The sequence below is a fragment of the Barbatula barbatula genome (genome assembly GCF_947034865.1).
Source record: "Barbatula barbatula genome assembly, chromosome: 16".
Taxonomy (NCBI): Eukaryota; Metazoa; Chordata; class Actinopteri; order Cypriniformes; family Nemacheilidae; genus Barbatula; species Barbatula barbatula.
In genome coordinates, this window is record NC_136779.1 from 11,512,115 (window position 1) to 11,531,626 (window position 19,512).

The window sequence follows — 19,512 nt, forward strand, 5'->3', positions numbered from 1 at the left end:
AACATGTCTGTGTTATTACTTTATTTGTGTAAAGAGACCTTTGAACATACAGTACAGTAAGAGTGGAAACTTAACGCAAAATCATGTAAGTTGCACCTGGGGTCTTGATGACTTTCAAGATTTATAATATATATCAAATAATATAAAATAATGATTAAAAGTCCTATAGGGTTGTTTTTTCCAGTTTGTATTCACCATGGAATCCTTTGGAAATTTTCTATGGATTCTAGAAAGATTTTTTTGGTGCGTAAAATATTTTCTCTGGTTTACATATTTAACTTTCATATATATGCATACATATATTTCTTTCATATAACAAAAATACAAGTGAAAAATAAAGTGACGCATTGAATGTGAGCTTTAAAGCTCCGCATCAGTCATTCGAGAGATGCAAACAGTGAAAAGTATCCTTGTGCTGACAAACTGAATATCAGCATTTTTGGGAGGCCACTTCACCAATCCAATAGAACAAGCTTTAAACCTCAATTTAAACTATTGTAGTTCTTTATAAAGTTACCATTCAAGTCCTTTTACTCACAACTTTTAACTTTGAAATAGAATTTTGCTTGGTGAGCGTTGGACCCTCTAACGATCTGTACCATAGAAATCTTAATTGATTAAATATCAATTGCTGAACCCGAGTACAGTTCCATTTGTTTTTACCGAATGGTCCCGTCCAATCCTGTTCCAGTCTTTTCTGGGGGATCTTCAGTCTTACCGTCACAGACCAGGAACCAAATGACACCGTCTGTGCCTCAAAATCTACCTACATCACAGATTTTCTTGTGGCAGGACGTGCACCTGTGACTAACATCTTTAAAGCGTTTCATGCAAAATGGGACCAGGCAGCATCCAGCTACACACCTACAGGAGCAGCACAATGAGAATGTAAATATTTTCCAACAATTCATGTTAATGCAATAGATATCACACGTTTTATAAGTTGGCAGATGCTTAAACAGAGATTGTAATTGTTTTGCTACTTACCCAACCACAGATATAAGGCAGCAAAACAGGAAAGCATTGCTGCCCAGTGTGTAGTGAATCTCAGTGATGCCAATTTTTTGGCAGGAGGGGCACTTCACTGTTGCAGGGCCCATGCCCAGATCATCAACATCTATGGTCTTCTCGGGGGTCTCTGTGAAGGTGAAACACTACTTAGTAACTGTTTACTTACTAAACAGAGTGCAATGTTTTGCTTTATAGTGTTTAGCTTTCCTGTAGCTCAGTTGTAAGAGCATGGCGTTAACAACGCGGGTTCGATCCCAGGGGATTGCACATACTTAGAAACAAATTTATAGGATAATGCAATGTAAGTCCCTTTGGATAGAATCGTCTGCCAAATGCATAAATGTGAAATGTAAATGTACCTGACTCTGGACTTTTTGGCTGTTCTTTGACAGGTTCTGGAGGTTTAGGTTTCTCTGTGGGCTCTGTAAAATGGGTCAAGTAGAAGACTAGCTTGGTCACAGAGATTTGCTGTTTATGTATAATGTTGCATAACATTACATTTACCTTGTTCTTCCTCTTCCACAAGAATATAGGTAGAAATTGTTTCAGTAGGAGAAAACGGGAGAACGTAGAATGCATTCATTGAAGCTTTTTCATCTGTTTGCCCGTCATTGCCAGGCTCTGGACACAAAGGTTAATGTTACAATAAAATATGTTAAACCAGATAGCCTATACAAAGACATATTTTTATTTAGAAACGTGGGTCAATTGACTGAAATGTTTTCTTTATCTTAACCTTTGATCTGAAGTCATACACTGCCTCACAATGCCGTAGAAGAACCATATGTTCCATAAGGAACCTTTCTGTTTCACAAAAGATTATTTTGTGGAAAGGGGTTCTTTAGATCAGGGGTTCAAACCTTTTTGACTCCACTGTATTCAACAATATTCAAAGACCCCCTGCTACTCACAAAAACTAAACATTTCTACCCAATAAAATATTTCAGAGCTGGATATTAAGTGGAAAAACTGTTTTTTAAATATAAATTTTTAATTGTTTTAAAATGTATTTAAATACTCATTTCATCTCATTTTAAATTATTATTCATCCTGAGGCCCCCTTGGAAGTCAGCTGTGTCCTCCAGTTGAGAACCACTTATCTAGATGACGAAAGGTAACAAAACTTTGAGTAAACGCTGTTAATCTTAAACTTCTGTAAATCTGAATGTTTGAAAAGAGTTATGTTGAAAAAAACTGTGTCAACATATTAATGTTGATTACTTGGACCGAATAATAAAGGAAAAGCAACCAACAAGAGCCCAGAAAAAATACAGTAGAAAGCATCTCGGTGTTTAAAAAGCCCCTCAAGAAGCTGGTTGTATTCTCATTGTTACAAAAGCCAGTATCTTTGCAAATTCAAAGGGTGAGGCAAAGGATGACAACACTTAAGATCCTAAAATAAACTGTTTTATTTATTTGGGATTTCCCACAATATCGTTCCAATAGTTATATTTGTGCTATTCCATAGTTTTGAAAAGTTTAAATAATTAAAAATGTGAAAAGATTTAATAAAGTCTAAACATACATATTGCATATTTTTGTGTCTTTGTCAGGAGGTTTACTTGTGAACTATATGTATATTTGGGCGGTTGACAAATAAACGTGTCCTATGGTGTGACAGCAAAAAAAAAGAACAATACTTGAGACATTTCTTTTATGCTGTTTTATATTATAAATTTCTCATTTTACTTACATAAATATATGAAGAGTTTGGTTCCAAAATGAGATAACTTTAAAATGATGATGTTCTTTTGTTGTGATTTCCAATGACTATCAAACATGTTTTTTTTTATTTAAGCCACAATAACTAAACAAATACGGCTAACTAACACAATAAAACACAATTAAGACATGATAACATAATAAAGAAAATATGTTTTTTAAATGGAGATTTCTTCATATTTTACTAATATTACTAATATAAAATAAAATATTATTAACAGTTTCCTTTCTCCAATGTCACACCATAGGACACATGTACAGTATATTTGTCAACTACTACCACTTGTATTATGTATTGTATTACACATACAGTACACAGTATGTAGTTAAAGGAATATGAGCATGTGTAGTGGTAACAGCGGGCTATCTCTGGTCTGTGTGTAGTATATTAATTGTCTTTTTTAGATGTTTTTACCTGTGGGTTGTACTGTTTTGGTGGGCACATTGGCAGGCACTGCCTGAGTCTTTTTATTTTTAAGAAGCTCCTTTTCTTTCTTCTCCAGGTTCGTCAACTCCTCCTCTATTCTTTCCACCTCTGACGGGCCCTCTTCGCTTGCTTGGGAACCTAAGAATACAAACTATGTAAATGAACAGCCAAATGATTGTTTTCTCTAACTAGTCAAATTAATAATGCACTGCCAAGGGCCAATTGCCCGGCAAAGCAGAAACAACTTCTTTAGTATGAAGAGAAAGAGCGTGATTGTTCTTCCAATCATTGTTTGCATTTGCAACAATCATATTTTAATGTCTAACAGTTTCGAATGCCTCCGGCAGTGTGCCCATTGTGTAAAGCGAGATATTTTCTAAACGTGTAGTTCACCATATAACCCACGTAAGCATTTTTACCATCTTTTCTGTTGTTCTTCTTCTGGATTTCCTTTAGAAACTGGAGTCGGTTTTGGAGTTGTTGTCTTCTGAATAGGATGTTGTAAAGCTCATCCTGTTGAGAGGACTGTGGTTGCACAGGGTTCATTGTACTGCTGCCCTAAAAACCAAATTACATATTTTACAACCTAATATGTAAATAATGAGTAAGAACTAAAAGCCCAACTGTTATTTGACTTTTGAATAGCCAACTATATCCTGTTTATTTTTCTAAACATATATGCATCCTGTTAACATTATATTACTCAGTCAGGGATGCTGGGTAGTTTCAAAAATTTCTTCAAAAAATGTTTGAACACCTTATGTTTTAATTTGACTGATCACTACATCAAAGCTGTTGTCATTTGTATGTTATTGATCCTCGACTAATCTTAATAACATTTGCCAATGATATTGCTGATAAACATTTAACCAGTGGTAAATGTTTTTGTTATTTTATCTTTGGAAATGTAAATATATTTTCTAAAATGTTGTGTTGTAATTGTTTTCTTAAAACGACTAAAACGTGCATCCTTCGTATATAAACAATAAGAATATACATAATATATTTATAGTTATAGCATAAATCACACAATCATCTAAACTAGCAGAGCATTTTTTTAAAGTGTTATCAGGTGTAATGAACATTTAGCCATGTCTGTTTATCATAAAAAAAATGCTTATATTATCGTATTTGTCAATAACCACTTCTTGATTCACATTAGATGTCACATTACCTATAGGCACTTGCTGTCTCTTGTTCACGGTTAGAAACTGTCCAGTTTCAGTGCTGTAGAACACTGATCAGTTTGCTGCAATTATTTTCCTCTCGTAGTACTTCAGCAGTTCTCCTTAAGGGGAAATATTTTTCCTCTGTGCTGTCCTAAAATTCCCATGATCTCTTGGCTTGGATCTTATGGCATCGTCCCCATTTTGGTGTCAAAAATAAAAATAAATCGAATGTTTTTAAATTTAAAAAACAAGGTCCTGGCTCCCCAGTAAAAAGAAATCCTTCAGTGCATTGATCTTTCTACGTTGCCCTTGTGGCAACTGAACAAGGCAATGCATGATTTCCATCGTGGTTTGAATGTATTTTCATAATCAAATTTCCAGTAAAGGTTGAATTGCTGACCGTCATTCTTACTGGCTCCTTCTAATTCTGTGTATGTGGGTTGGAGTGTGTGTGTATGTGTGTGTGTGTGTGTGGGGGGGCATAGTTTCTGTTTATTTAAAATATATGATATATATAATATACATTTGGATACATGATTACAAATAAAGCTTAAACTATTTAAAAATAAGCAAGATTAGTTGTAACATTTGTGTGGTTTAAAATTGCAGTCTTTAATTTTGAATATCACATCATTTGGAATTAATATCATATTTAAATGCATTTTTACATGTCAGTTTTTTTAGCACTTTTCTTAACACTTTCTGTTCCCTCCTCTGTCCTTCACCTCTAGAGATCAGGCTTTCACACACAATAACATCCGAGTGTTCTGAAGAGCTCTGGACAACTGGACAGTATCACAATGCGCAGTGTGTGAATTCTTCAGTCTACCAAGGTGGTAAGCCATTCATAACTGAATTGAGAATTACTATTAAATGGTTACATTTAAGGAAGAATTGAAGTTGAATTATATTTTGTGTGTGTACTTATTTTTTATAAATATTGTTTAGATTGATTAAGTAATTGATGAAGTTTGGTTCAATTTTACACTTATAAACTAACCTTTCAGATGTCACTGAATTTGTTGAGAATACACACTTAAAAAAAACACTTGAAGACCCACTGAAATGTGCAAATTTCCACTGAAACAAGAAAATGGGATGGAGCTATAGCATATGGGTTGGCTCCTCCCTCTTTTAAAAAGCCAGTTGCATTTGGTTTGCCTCACAGCCTGGAATATTTCAGACCACTTTGGAAGGCGTAAACCATTGGTCTCCAATGTTGTGCCCGTGGGCACCTGGCAGCCCGCATGAACTCTGTAAGGTGCCTGCTAAATACAGGGCTCACCAATAATGCTCAAGACAGCTGAAAAATCTGTGACTATACCGATCAGCCAAGTGCTACATCGTCATGAAAGGTTATTATTAGCAAGTGTTATAAGCTTTAATATCTGAAAGAAAATATAATAAGGCACCACATGTTTAAAGTTTGAATGTATCGTACCAACAAGTATCCCTATAGAGAATTTTCGATATTTTGGTAGCCCTCGCTTACAAAAAGGTTGGAGACCCCTGGCGTAAACAATGCTGGTCCAGAAGAACTTCTTCTTTCAGTTTTTTAACACTGATCACATATTTTTTTTAACCAGAAGTGTTAAATAATATCTCTAATATTGAATTACACTTTCAAATGATAATGAAACCCTAAGTGCTTCTGCATCAGTGTTTACATCTTTAAGAGGTCTATATGCGTGTGGTACCGTTTCTATGATTGTAAAAATACTGACAGCCACTTCCTGCTAAAGTGGAAACAGCTGAAGTTAAGGTGTGAGTTACGAGTTAATAATGACAGACTGCGACATGAGAGCTGGGTTGCTGCACCCTCTCTCCGTTTGTACACCGTCTTACAAAACCCCACCTCCACTTCTCCATGTTCTCTCTCATCCTTTCTTTCTCTAATCTGTAAAATCGCACTATATCTCATATGAAGTCTCTACTGCCAAGCGTGATCTTGGATGATGACATCACCAGGGGAGGAGCCTAAACAGGAACTCTGATAAAGGGAGGGTACGGACTGAAAAGGAATGCAGAATAAAGCGTGTTATCCAATCACTGTCTGCACAAATTGTTTCACTGCTCAAAGTTGCTGCAGTTTTTATCCTGTCTGCGGAAACATGAATCATTGATTAAACAACCGTCAGTTGCTAGAACAACAATGACTCATGGCTTAATCATCACACATTCAAATGGGACTGATGAACTATGTGATACTGTTCTGTTTTATCAAGTCTGTGAATATTTTGAAAAGACTTTTCTATGTCAGATAGTGTGACAAAGAAAATGTGAAGGACCGTTGATCCTCAATATGCAAATGTGTATTTGATTATTAAAGCGGCGTGTTGGAGGACAGTTGATCAGACTTTGTGGCTTGTAGGGAGTGGGGAATCTCCGCAGATAATGCTGCGAGTCTGTCTGTGTGTGTGTGTGTGTGTGTGTGTGCGCGCGCGGGGGGTGGCAGCTGTGCTCATTTGTCTGTGACGTAGCTTTAATCCCCTGCAAGTCCGTACAGACACTGAGAGCTGAGGAGGGGAATGAATGCATATGTGGGCACGGGGGGGAGGAGAAGAGCGGACAAATCAGATCTTCTTTTACAGGGTAAAGACAGGGCCGATCCTACACGTCTGGGGCCCTAAGCAAACCTTGTGGGGGCCCTTGTCATAGTTCCATTTAGATAAACATAACATTAAATTTTAAGCATTAAAAATAAGCAATTAACACGGTTAAATAAATAAATACTGAAAGACAAAAACATTAAACTGACAGAACAATTTAGCTTTAAATTAAATAACAAATGTATTACAAAGTAACGCGTAGCTTTACATGATAAATATAGTTTACTCAAGAAAGCTTAGCATATGACATCACATCAATAATTCTCAAAATGTGATGACACAAAAATGACATATTATCATGGGCAAATAAAATTCAGTGGATTGCAGCTCCACAGGAACACTGTACAGCTGGTTTTGTGAGTAAATCATTCCTTTTGAGAATGATATTGAAGTTAGAAACATGTATATTAATGTGTAGCGATTTTTGCTTTGGAGACGGTCCCGAGTGTACGGTAAATATGTTTAAAATAAAGTGATTTTTATCTTTTTTTGATAAAAATTGCACATTTGCAAACCTTAGTAATGATGATAATGAACATCAAGAAAGAGGTTGTCTTATCATAGCCTACAACTGTACATCACCATGCAAAACTAAAATAATTATTTAATCATTTTCTTATCCCAACTTACTCCAAACCTATGTGACATTCTATAGCAGAAAAAATAAGGTATTTTGAAAAATGAACTTTCATTAACTTCCATTGTGGGCACAAAACTATTTCTCAAAATATCTTCTTCTGTGTTCCACAAAAATGAGTCCTACACAGGTTTTGAACAACATGTAAGAGAATAAATGATGACAGGATTTTTATTTTGCCTGACAAGGGCTTCATCTGACCGTGTCTGGTTACCTGAAGCAGATCTTCATTCATCAATCTGTGTTATAGCGTTAATGAAGCAATCAGATCTCTCGCTCATTCTCGATTTCTGCTGACTCACGTCTAATTCTTTATTCTAGGCCATATGGTGCCGGACATGTCCTGATAGACTTCTGGCTGCTGTAGTTCTGGAGTGGCAGTGTGCGTCATCGGATATCAAACCTTGATTCATTAAGCCCCTGCAGCCTTTTCCTACATCATCTGAAACCTTGTCGCAAACTCCTTTTCAAAATGCAGCACGAGTTTGCACTTAGCAGGAAGACATCTGCGCTGTCCTTCTCCCCTGCCATGCAGAACATTGTGCCCTGAACTTCGAGCTGTGCCAGTGATAAAACGGGAACAGAATGAAGGGCATGCAAAGTGTACTATGCAATGTTTACTGATACTGAGGTCAGAAATGAGACAGCTAACGTGATGGAAGTTTTTTTTTTATTCTAGTCGCAAAGTGCCAATGCACATAAATTGTGGCTTTTAACAGATAAATATGGAGTTAATTGCCAGTTGGCTACTAACTGCATAAAGGAATGCATGTTATCATCAAATTGTATAAATTCTTTTTATGAATGAGTCTGACTGATGTAAGAAACAAGAGTGATTCAAACCCACCAAACAAAACACGTCACACAAAACAACACCCAACTGGAAAATGTAAAATCAGGTTTTTTTAGATGCCAAACATAGGTTCATGGTAGTAAGAAACAGTTAAATATATGTTCCCAATGCACTCACAATTGGTAGATTTGTTCGCTAAGTTAATTTTGGATCCTCAGGGTCAATCGAAGGCAAACAACAGCGTGTGTCTGCGTGAAAGAACATTACTGCATAAGAAGCCAGGCCAAGGTTCACCTTGCACACAAAGCGAGCTAATTTCTGTCTACTTGGCCTCATTTTGGTATCCAAGTCACACCCTGAAAATACATAAACACACAGAGCTAAGAACACGCAAACAATAGTGAAATGACGGAGAGGGAGGGACGAAGAGAGAGGAAGACTGTGATTAGGGTTTAACAAGCTCTTTTCCTCTCTCTCTCTCTCTCTCTCTCTCGGTTGTGTTGTTGATTTGGAGGTGAAGACCTCTGACCTCCCCACATCCCCAGTGAAGTGACTATGAGTGGACGGGGCAAAATTCTCTCTAAAAATATTGCTGTGTATGTTTATATCTGAACAGTTAAGTTCAGAGAAGAAGTCACTTGTAGTATAAAGCGGTTACGGTTATTATATATAAAGGTATTTCAGCTTTCCTGTAGCTCGGTGGTAAGAGCATGGCGCTAACAATGCCGTCGTGGGTTTGATCCCAGGGGATTGCACATACTTAGAATCAAATGTATAGGACAATGAAATGTAAGTCGCTTTGGATAAAAATGCAAATAAATGTAAATTTCTGAATATTTAAAATATTATCGTGTCTAAGAAAAAAAATCTCTCTTAACTGTCTTAAAATCATAAATTTTTTAACATGTTTAATTCCACTTTCTCAAAGGGATAGTTGTGTAGTAGTTATTTTATTAATCACTGACCCTCATTGCATTCCAAATTTCTATGACTTTCTTTCTACTGCAAAATACAAAAGAATATATTTTGAAGAATGTTGGTAACCAAACAACATTGGCCTCCATTTACGTCCATTGTATGACACAAAACCAATGAGACATATCTCAAAAGAAAGTGTCACATACAGGTGGGGGTTGTAATAAACCTTTAAATAATTGTTACATTATTTTTTTAAATGTGAATAAACTTTCTTTTACACAAACCAGTACAATGTATTTTCAGAACAGGCATGAAGAGAACAATCTGTTCATGTCATAGGACATACAATATTTATTTAGGAACACAAACAATGATAAGTTAATTATCAGGTAGTCCACAAATATTGTGGGAATGGTATCAATACAGTCAAACAAGGGAAAACATACATGGAAAACCATTAGGGAACATGTGACCCCAAGAGACAAGTTTCATCAGAAATTTGTGTAAACCAAAAATAAAAAAATAATTTTAAGGTTACTGATAGCATTGCTTCTTTCATCTGAAAAGAAAATTAATTTGACATAAAATATCGATTTTTAATCTATCCTTTTTAAATAAATGGCAATAGTAAAGCAGATGCAGGGCTTGCCCTGAATTAAAAGATCGCCCATAACTGATAATGAGACAGAATTCCCAAAAACTGTTCATGTAGAATTTCCCCCCAAAAGCAAGAAACTACAAAATATGATATACATAAGAATACATCATGCAAAGTGGCAAGTCTGCTTACAAACATGTACAGTAGTCTGGTTTAATGTAACTTTTAGCATTTGATTAAACAACCCTATACAGCTAACCAGCTTCTATCCCCCATGCCCCTCCCCAAAACATTTAAATAAAACTTTCAACATTATAAAATATCCCAATTTTTATTTCAATCCAGAAAACAGAATTAGTTTTCAGGCCAAACCTTATTATCTTTAAAAACAGCGAGTAACTGCGTAACGGATAACGCAAAGCGGGTATGTCAAATCCAATTTGAAAACTATCCTAATGAGATTCCCTGATTGGTTGAGTGGAGTCATGTGACCAGTGAGGTACGAAAAGTCCCATTATCCAAGTTCCTCAGACTTTCAGTGTGCGTAAGCGTCACACACCGTACGTGTCAATGCTTGTGATGATGATGAATACTATTTAGTTACTAACCGTAAAGAGATCGCAAATCCACATGCAACGTCAACTCTCATAATGAATGACAGGTCTTGCATAAAGAAAGAACACCAGATGAAAGAATAAAAAGTAACGGTGAGAAAAATTGCTGCCTTGGGTGCTTGACGTCCATCAGTCAGAGAATAGCAGAAATAATCCATGATCATAGTCCCACATACGTTAAACTATTTTTTTATAATAGAAAACAAAACTTTCAGTATATTTCAGTTACTCTCCTTCTTAGTAATACGACGTGCGTATGTTTCCATTCTAGTAATCTTTGTGGTGGCTTTCTATCCTCTTCTGAAAATGTCCATGTTGCTTGGTTATTCTTGGTGTAGCTCTCTCCCCCCTCCGTGTTTGGTGAGTGAGAGAGAAAAATGAGTGCTCCTGACCCTCACCGACCCTCTCTAAACTCTCCTCCCAGTGTGGGAAAGGGGCTGTGTAGTCCTGGCCCTCATCTTTCGGCCTCCATGGCGACGCTGGCCTTCTGTTCGGTTGCTGCTTGCTGATTGACAGCTGAGGGCCAGCCTGGGGGAGGGTGGGCTTGTTGGTGGGAAGGCCCCTGAGTCCATAAGCCCTGCTGGTTGGGCACAGGTGGGGTCATGCCCCAGCTGACCGGAGGTGGAGGGGGTGAGGTGGCCATGCTGGGACTGCTGTTGAAGCTCTCCGAGGCTTTGAGTCGAGAGAACATGGTGAGGGCGTCGGGGAAGTTCGGTGGCGTTGCCGGTGTGTTGGCAGGAGTACACATCTGTAAAGGCAGAGGACAGAAAAAGAATCACAAAGGAGTTCTTTAATAGCGCACACATTTCTTTAAAACATGGTACTGATCTTATTGTGCATCTTAAATCACAAAAAAAACATTACATGGCAAACGATTTCAACCGAAATAGGTTTTGTCAGATCATGATGGCAAGAATTAAGATGCCGGGGCATCCCTATTTAAACCCTATGGTAAATATTTACAGTGTCAAAACTGAATTCCGCTTGTCCCCGCGGATAGCTCCGACATTTCCTCCCTTCCTCCGCATTCCTTCTCAGTTTCGATTGGTGCTCTTCTAACGGTTCTACTTCCTGTTTCTCATCTGTGCCTGGCATCAACCGCTCTGTCTTCCTCCGTGCCCCATTCGCCTGCTCTATTACCTCGATGACCTCCCCATTGTCCTCTCTGAACCTGTTTGTTCTCTGTCCACTTTAACGGATGAACACAATAGGCCTAGTGAGAGCCCCCCCACCATCCTGCGGTGTTTTTGGCTGCAGGACAACATCATCAAAATAAACACTATTTCATAGGTCACCGTAAGATTCCTGGTGCACATTTACAGTCTGAAATAGCAACTCACAAATATAACAGCAAATGGCTTGTGTGTAATGTAGGTTGTTAAAATGTGCTGTTTTTGTGCGATTATTTTAAAAGGTACTAAAATAGTTTAAATTACCAATTAGATTAAATTAATCATGGCCGGCCAACCAATCCTTACGGCAGGAAATGTGAGAAAATTTTGCTTAAATTACAAAGTGTAACAAATTGTTGTTTCGCTCTACATTTTTGTAGTTCTTGTACAACTCTATGGTGCTAATTATTGTGATGACTTTTATTTTCATGTAGCATCAATGTTTTAGTGTATATTAAGCTCAAGTCAATTTTGAGCTAATATCATTAATTACGATATAGGTATATAGCAAATAGACAAAAACTGTACAAATTCACATATTTTAAAATTATTTTCCAATTGTCACTCTCAGAAATTTCGGTAGCACAGTGTTATTCCAGTACCTTGTAATTTCTGCGTACGAGTAATAATACCGAAATGTATGTTTTTTTGTGAGTACCGTCGATGTCAAACTTCATGCAATTTTGTTATGTTACATTGTATTATGAATGCAATACAAAAACCTTTTTCAAAGCTGTTTTCAGACTTTTAAAACAAAACCTTTAAGACATAGGATGGGGCGCTGAACAACAGCGAGACAAAATGCAAATACTTCAGTCTGAGTAGACAGAAGCTTAAAAACACTGTATACAAACTTCACAAACTCATCCTGTCTGACAGACCCTTAAAGGAACAATTCACTCACATATAAAACTTCTGTCATCATTTATTCGCCCTCAAGTTTCTTTGTTCCAAATTTCGTTGTTCAGATGAACCCGGAGAAAAATATTTGGAAGAATGCTTGTAACCAAACAGTTCTTGGCCACCATTGTCCACCACAGTTTTCAAATTTCAATGGTAGTCAAAAGTGCCCCAGAACAGAAGATTTTTGGGTGAACGGTTCTTTTAATATATCTCAGACAGAGAGTTTGTGTTGCTGTGATATTTCCTGGTGTGCCCTTGAACAGGTACGAGAAATATCTCCATATTGTCTTACAGCTGCGGTCACGTCTGCGCTCTTCGCATCTTGTCAGCAACCTTGACTCGTGCCGGCTGCAGTTTATATTGACCCGTCTGTAAGATAATCTCACTAAAACCCGCCACAACCACCCCACTGTGGATGTCAAAAGATGGACCTCCGTGACCCTATATGGCTTTAATTCACATCAGGAAGTCTCAGAATTTATACATGCTTGTGAAATTGTTACACACTCTTTAAATGCCATTAAAGGGACCCACTAAATGTAGGAAAGGGTCCGACCAGCTGCAACAGATGTGGAAGAGAAGGTTAACATGGCCCTCGAACCAAAAGCAGATGTAGATCCTTCGTAATATAAAAACACTAACAAAACGCACTTCAAGAGGTGTGGTGTACGTAACAAACATGCTCGGGCCGACAGCTGGGTTGCTATGGAAATATTTTGGTTGGGAGGACAGATCTGATGATGAGAAATGAAGTCAGAGTTGGCATAGCAAAGCAGGGCCTGCAGTTATCAGTCCAGTTCACTTTGTCATGGGCAATTCCAGCACTATGCATGTGACAGTTTTAGTAAAAACTTGAAATATCTGTGAAATGTATTCATAATCAATATATTGAACCATCTGTTTAGATTTTACTAAACCTCTGCTGATAGTCCAGACATAAAAAACGAAATTTAGGCTATGCTATGTGTTATGGACGTGACAACACTTTATTTTAGGATTTCTGTGACTTAAAATGCACAAACCAGAAGCAAAAATACCCAACAAATGGAGAAGAAATTACTCCTCACAGAGCATACAATAGTGATATTTACATTTTCATGGGCACATTTATGAGAAATATGGACGGTTATGGATGAAACAATGTTTTATGGACGTGACAAATAAACCTTACAATGGTTTACATAGTTGTTTCTTCACACTAAAAATACAAAACTGATGAACTGATACGTGTCTGTCCTTGGAGTCTTTTGAGGTGTTTGTCTGTTTCAATACAAGACAAATTACTAGACCTGGCACAATATATCATGTAATTGTTATGCTCAGTTTGGCAATGAATTACGGTTAAATGCCACCACATCTGAGGGCGCTCTCGCGCTGAAACTCCAAATATGGGACACAGAAGAAGAACGATTTACACATGCGCACTGCATCCAAAATCGCATACTGTGACAGTACATACTGATTTTGAATAAGTACCTACCTATTGGTCGTTAAATAGTGCGTTCTATATAGTAGGAGTGGGAGTAGTATGAATACATTTTGGATATACTAGCTGTGTCTCTTTTCGTAAGGCTGCATCCTTGTGTCCTCTGAAGGTCTCACCCTTTAAAACATGCAGTATACGGAGAATTCTCAACTTAGAATTAAACGAGACGTCCTTCGTGGGACACACTGGCAGAAAAGGAAACAGGAAGTACCACGTTGCTAAAACAAACCTGCACACCTGTCAAATTAATTAAAATGATTTCTACATGATTTTAAGAGGTAAAAAGTTGGTTACATTCTACCCTAAAAAATGCCAAAAGAGTAAAACAAATGTAAAAAAAAATTCCTTACTGTTTTAAAACTTTTAAAAAACACTAAACACTTGTAAACCTATTTACTACATATGCCTGCTAAGATTAAAAAACGTGACAATAAACAATAGACACCACATATTTGATTGAATGTGCAGCAGCTGCTGTTGATTCAACACACGTTTATTTAACAGACCCGTATGCTCTTTGACCTATGACGTATCAACAACAACCTATACGTGAGCGTAGATAAAAACATAATTTAGTCTAAATTAATTACATTAAAAACGGACGTCCGCCTTAAATTGTCCGCAATATTTATTTGATTTACTTTTGAAATTTTACTGTTGCAAAGATCCTGTGGAATCATGGGATAGAGAAGTGTCAATCCGATCCACACTCACAAATCTCGACTGCAGTAGTAGACCATCTGGGTATTTCTCACCTTCTGTATTTTTGCATACTGAGGTTTGGACATACTATTCACGACTCCTTTTCGCCTACAATATAGTAAGTAAATAGGGGATTTCGGAGGCAAAAGTAGTTTGAGGAAATGCAAATGGAATAGTTGCACTAAGCTGCCATATTTGATATCCGATCAGCGAGGGTTGGTGGGCTTATTAATTCTAAAAAGGTAACTTTGTGCAACTGGCCCATGATCATCGCTGTTCTACAAACCTTTTCATGATAATAAAGTATATTTATCATGATGATGTTTGACGAGTGTTGCTTTTTCAAATGCATGTTATAAACGATTCAGTCTCATAGGGATTTTAGCTCGAGCAGTACTGATCAAAGAGCCGCAGTTCACGGAAGAGATGTGCACAAAACACAGAATCGAAGCCTTTGCGATTCTGAATTGATTTTAGACAGGTACAATTAGTGTGAATCGTGATACATCGTCCTCGGCCCTAAAAATGACACAGCTGTGACAGGTTCCGGTCACGTAAACAAACAACATCTTTTTGCATCAACAACGCTGTGATTTAAAGATGGTGGTTTAAACATCTCCAACAAGCATGCGGCAGAAACACACTGAATCAAACACATCAAAGCTTGGTCAACTACAATTCAATCTCACTTTCATCAGCATTGTGGGGCATCAGGAAAATCTTTGAGATCATTAACCTGCTGTTTACAATTTTTCTAACAGCCAGAGGAAAAGAAACAAGCAGTGAAGGTATTTATGGCTTTTGCTCGACAAAAATGTTGCTCTTTAATCCACAGCAAGTTACATCGAAAAGACGAAAGTTTTCAAATTCCCTTTGGTTGAACGGATGACGCAATTGACCACTCCACTCACGTTCTTGCACAACCACTGTTTCGCATCTACACGCGCACACATAAACGGATGACTAAGGGCTGGAATCATGGAAAGAAGCACATTGGCGGACAGTATACGTAATATAATGACAAGGTTTGTAACGACATAATTGATGGTTGGCTATAGCTTTCCATGAAAAAACAGGATTTTGCAATGATCTGATGGAGGTGTATCTGTGAGATCATGAGAGAGAAGCTGGGAGGTGTTGCTAAGCAGGCAGACGAAGCCTTTAGGAGCTGCTGTAATGTTTTAAACAAAAAAAGCACTCATTTGTATTCACACGCTGAAGACCTTTTATCCTGCAACAAGAAACAAAGTGGGCCTTTCTGGTGTGCTTGGTTTAAGTGTTTGGACGTATGCAAGCAAATGATCTCTCAGTTCCAGGTTTGCTTATTAACACAAGATTGTTGACATAGTACAGCTGGATTTAAGAGGAAAACAATAAACCGTTATGGTCTGAAAATAGTGGCTGGATTTTAAATCAATGTTTAAATCAACGAGGTGATGGGCCCATTGGTTGCAGTGTCCTTTGTTAAACAAGCGATAACATGTGTTGATCGTAAAATCAGAGCATTTTGAAGGGTGTCCAAGTAACAGCAACCCTGGAGAGTTTTGACATTTCTGTCCAAGAACATTCATAGAAGCCTACATTTTATGCCTTGGAGGTTATTCAAATAGGCTCTAGCGATCTTGGTGTAAGGAAGGCATACTACAGCTTTACAAGAGAAAACACTCTGGTACGCCATACTGACAATAAGCTTTAACTAACATAAAGCCAAAAAGCTATGTCACCCAAAAAAATACAGCTTGTCATTTTTATTTTATTTTATATATTGTAAAAATATCAGTTTTTTTTTATTTATTGCTAACATCATAACCCAGAATATTGCTGTACGTTACCCTTTACAGTATTTCTTAACTGTGAAGTTGTTTCACTCTATCTAACTGTACCACTTCCTCAATTCACAGCCTCAACAAACCTGCTCTCTTGTATATATGACAGAAAGGCCATCAAGATAAGACACTTGGTCCATAGTGTTAATCAAACTATCAAATTCTTCCACCTCTTTCTGAAAGCTGCCGGCAATGGAGGTGTATCTGAGAATTACAATCTGACCAACTTTTGAACTTGTATGTCAGCTTTAGAGAGTTCAAACTTTTTCATAAGTCCCACCCAGGAACAAACCACAGTTAAAGTTACCAGAAGTCATACCTTCCCTCTTAGCTCCCATGCCAGGAAACCAGACTTTTATTTTCTTCTGTGTTAAATCCTGTATTAACTACTGTACTTTAACAAGCGGATCACTGGGTTCATTACTGAGGCTTACTTTGAGGTGACTGCATGGTCAAAGCGTCGCTGAATTGACTGCGACAGAATTCCTTGAAAAACATGCACATTTCTCAAACGTTGTGCAAAAGTCTTTTTTCAATCTATATTCTTTGAAAATCAAGCAGGCAGCAGTTTAAAAGTCTAATAATTTGCATTATTAGATTTCGGGATACACATCATTGCTTCCATAAATAATAACTTAAATTCAGCTTACATCATATCTGTCAAAGCATGTTATAAAAACAATATCGTAACAATGAAGCAGACCATTATTAAACGTAACATGGGTATCGCGCATATTTCTTAATGTCTATGATTTTTGTAAAACAATACAGTAAATAAATGACATTCATGGCATGCCTGGATTTGCAGACTGCGTTCAATTTCGATATTAGTCATAAACAATGCATGATTTTAACAGTTATAGTAGAAAGAAAACCAAAATGCAGAATGAATAAAGACATGTTTTTTAAAGCCAATTGTAAAATGAAATGCTTTCTTTTTCATATAGCCCATATCCATTTTAATGGCTTCGGCCCAGCGTGTGAATTATGTGCCAACATGGTCAGCAATAACTGTGTGATTGCAGCAGAGACAAACCTTACATCTATTTGCTTTGTCTTGGTCCTTGCCGACATGCCATTGACAAATGATTGCTGTATGCAACTTATTGGTAATGGCACATGACCACCATATTTTTCAAGCAGAATAAACAGCATTGCATAGATACGCTTGAGGGAGGACAAGCTGCCAAAATATTACATGAGCCTTAATGATGCATTCCTGCAACCAAATAGGAGACAATATGAAACAAACAACACCAAAACACACATTTGTTTTTGTACACCATTGGCCTAGGGATGCTTCCACCGCATCGGAAAGAGTTTGAGCAAACTGCAAGGACTGTAACCTATAACACTAATCTAGACGACGTGGTATGCCATGCAACTAAATCACACCTGCACTGCTTTGTTTGACGCTACAGCACAAACAACGATCTATACATTTTCAATGGGACGAGCACCACATCTCTTTCAGTATCTCTTTCAGTGACTTTCCCCAAATCCGTTTCACGTCAAATAAACCTCTAACAGACAAAAACATTGAGTGAACTGCTATCTGAAGAATTGCACAACTCTGACTAATGTGTAAATAAGACATCGAATGTGTAATTACATGATTATCATTATGTTACAATGTAAAATCATATGATACCACAGAAATCCACCACAATCTGCATTTCAACATAATAAACGCATACATACTACAATACAATGTTTCTTTTTCTGCAACAAATAGAACTAGGTTTTTGGGTTCGTTGTTAGGAAAACTTATGCGGCAAGACTGAATACTGTCTGTCTAGGCACACTACAGTAATAACAGTGAACACAGCGCTGTGTTTATTTCTGGAAGCTCCGTCCGTCTCTCCGCAACATGGCCGACGCGATGGCTACAGCTTTACATTGTTATTGTTTCGGCCAAACAGGCAAAGCCGCGACATCAACCCAAACACGCACATTTACATAACCTACACAAGTCATATTTGTCAACATGCTTGAATCAAGTATACACATGATGGCTTTCGTACTCACCATTTGATGATGGTGACCGTAAGGAATATTGGTCTCTTGAAAAAAGGCACTAAGGGCTGTCTGTAAGTGAGAGAGGACAACATAACATTACTTTATAATAATAATAACAACATCAAACACGTGTTTTTCACATCACGCCAGACTGAGACACTTGAACGGCTTTACTTGTTTTTAGCGATCTGCATGGTTGTAATTTGTGGATGATCGCAGATAAAATAGATATTTTTGCTGGTGTGCAGTCGTGTATCGTAACGTTATCTGTCAGCAGTCATCTCCATTGCACAATATCATGCGAAACTAGTACAGTGTGTCACGGGGAAGGATTATAGTATTTAATCTGTAGTAAACTCTAATTGGATAGTAGACTATCACTCGGATGCGCATTTCTCGTTTGTTAGGGTATTAACATTATTAAGTGTCGTTCAAACGCAAATAAAACACGCGAAGACACGTCTTTAAATTGGTAAGGAATAGTACAAGATCAGTAGTAAATCGCAGTTAGTCGTAAATAGCAACTACGGGCTACATACAGTACGTGTAGAATTATATAAACAATGCACGAGTTTAGGCATGGTGTGCCTTACCTCAAACTGCCAATGTGCCGCTTGCAAAAGCTGTTTCGCCTGGTCTGCGGCACATCCAGCTGTCAAGACGAACTGGTTTATCATAACTTGGTGCTTAAGTTCATCCATATTCGCCGTTGTTTGTTTCCGAGCCACGAGCAATAGCGTTTCACCCGGGATGGTATTTTTGAGATGTAGTCTCTCGGCTTTTCTCTATCGGTCGTCCACCATTACAGCCGGCAAACACAAATATTTACTGTATGAGCGCTGGTGTGAGGAGCGCCAGATGATTGACAGCGCGCCGAAGCCAATCAGCGCGGCGCATGGGTCATGG

At 37.6% G+C, this 19,512-nt stretch overlaps 2 protein-coding genes across 2 annotated transcripts; both read right to left on the minus strand.

Moving 5' to 3' along the window:
- Positions 1–7: 7 nt before the first annotated feature.
- Positions 8–4,758, minus strand: LOC306905723 (uncharacterized protein). Its single transcript, XM_079476561.1, has 7 exons — positions 4,335–4,758; positions 3,580–3,718; positions 3,149–3,298; positions 1,516–1,632; positions 1,371–1,433; positions 988–1,138; positions 8–864 (listed from the first exon to the last, which is right to left on the minus strand). The coding sequence occupies exons 2-7, from the start codon at positions 3,704–3,706 to the stop codon at positions 756–758; spliced, it is 717 nt and encodes a 238-aa protein (XP_079332687.1). The 5' UTR covers positions 3,707–3,718; positions 4,335–4,758; the 3' UTR covers positions 8–755.
- Positions 4,759–9,580: 4,822 nt separating this feature from the next.
- ubald1a (UBA-like domain containing 1a) lies at positions 9,581–19,478 on the minus strand. Its single transcript, XM_079476606.1, has 3 exons — positions 19,200–19,478; positions 18,616–18,675; positions 9,581–11,246 (listed from the first exon to the last, which is right to left on the minus strand). The coding sequence occupies exons 1-3, from the start codon at positions 19,305–19,307 to the stop codon at positions 10,953–10,955; spliced, it is 462 nt and encodes a 153-aa protein (XP_079332732.1). The 5' UTR covers positions 19,308–19,478; the 3' UTR covers positions 9,581–10,952.
- Between the last annotated feature and the right edge of the window lie 34 nt (positions 19,479–19,512).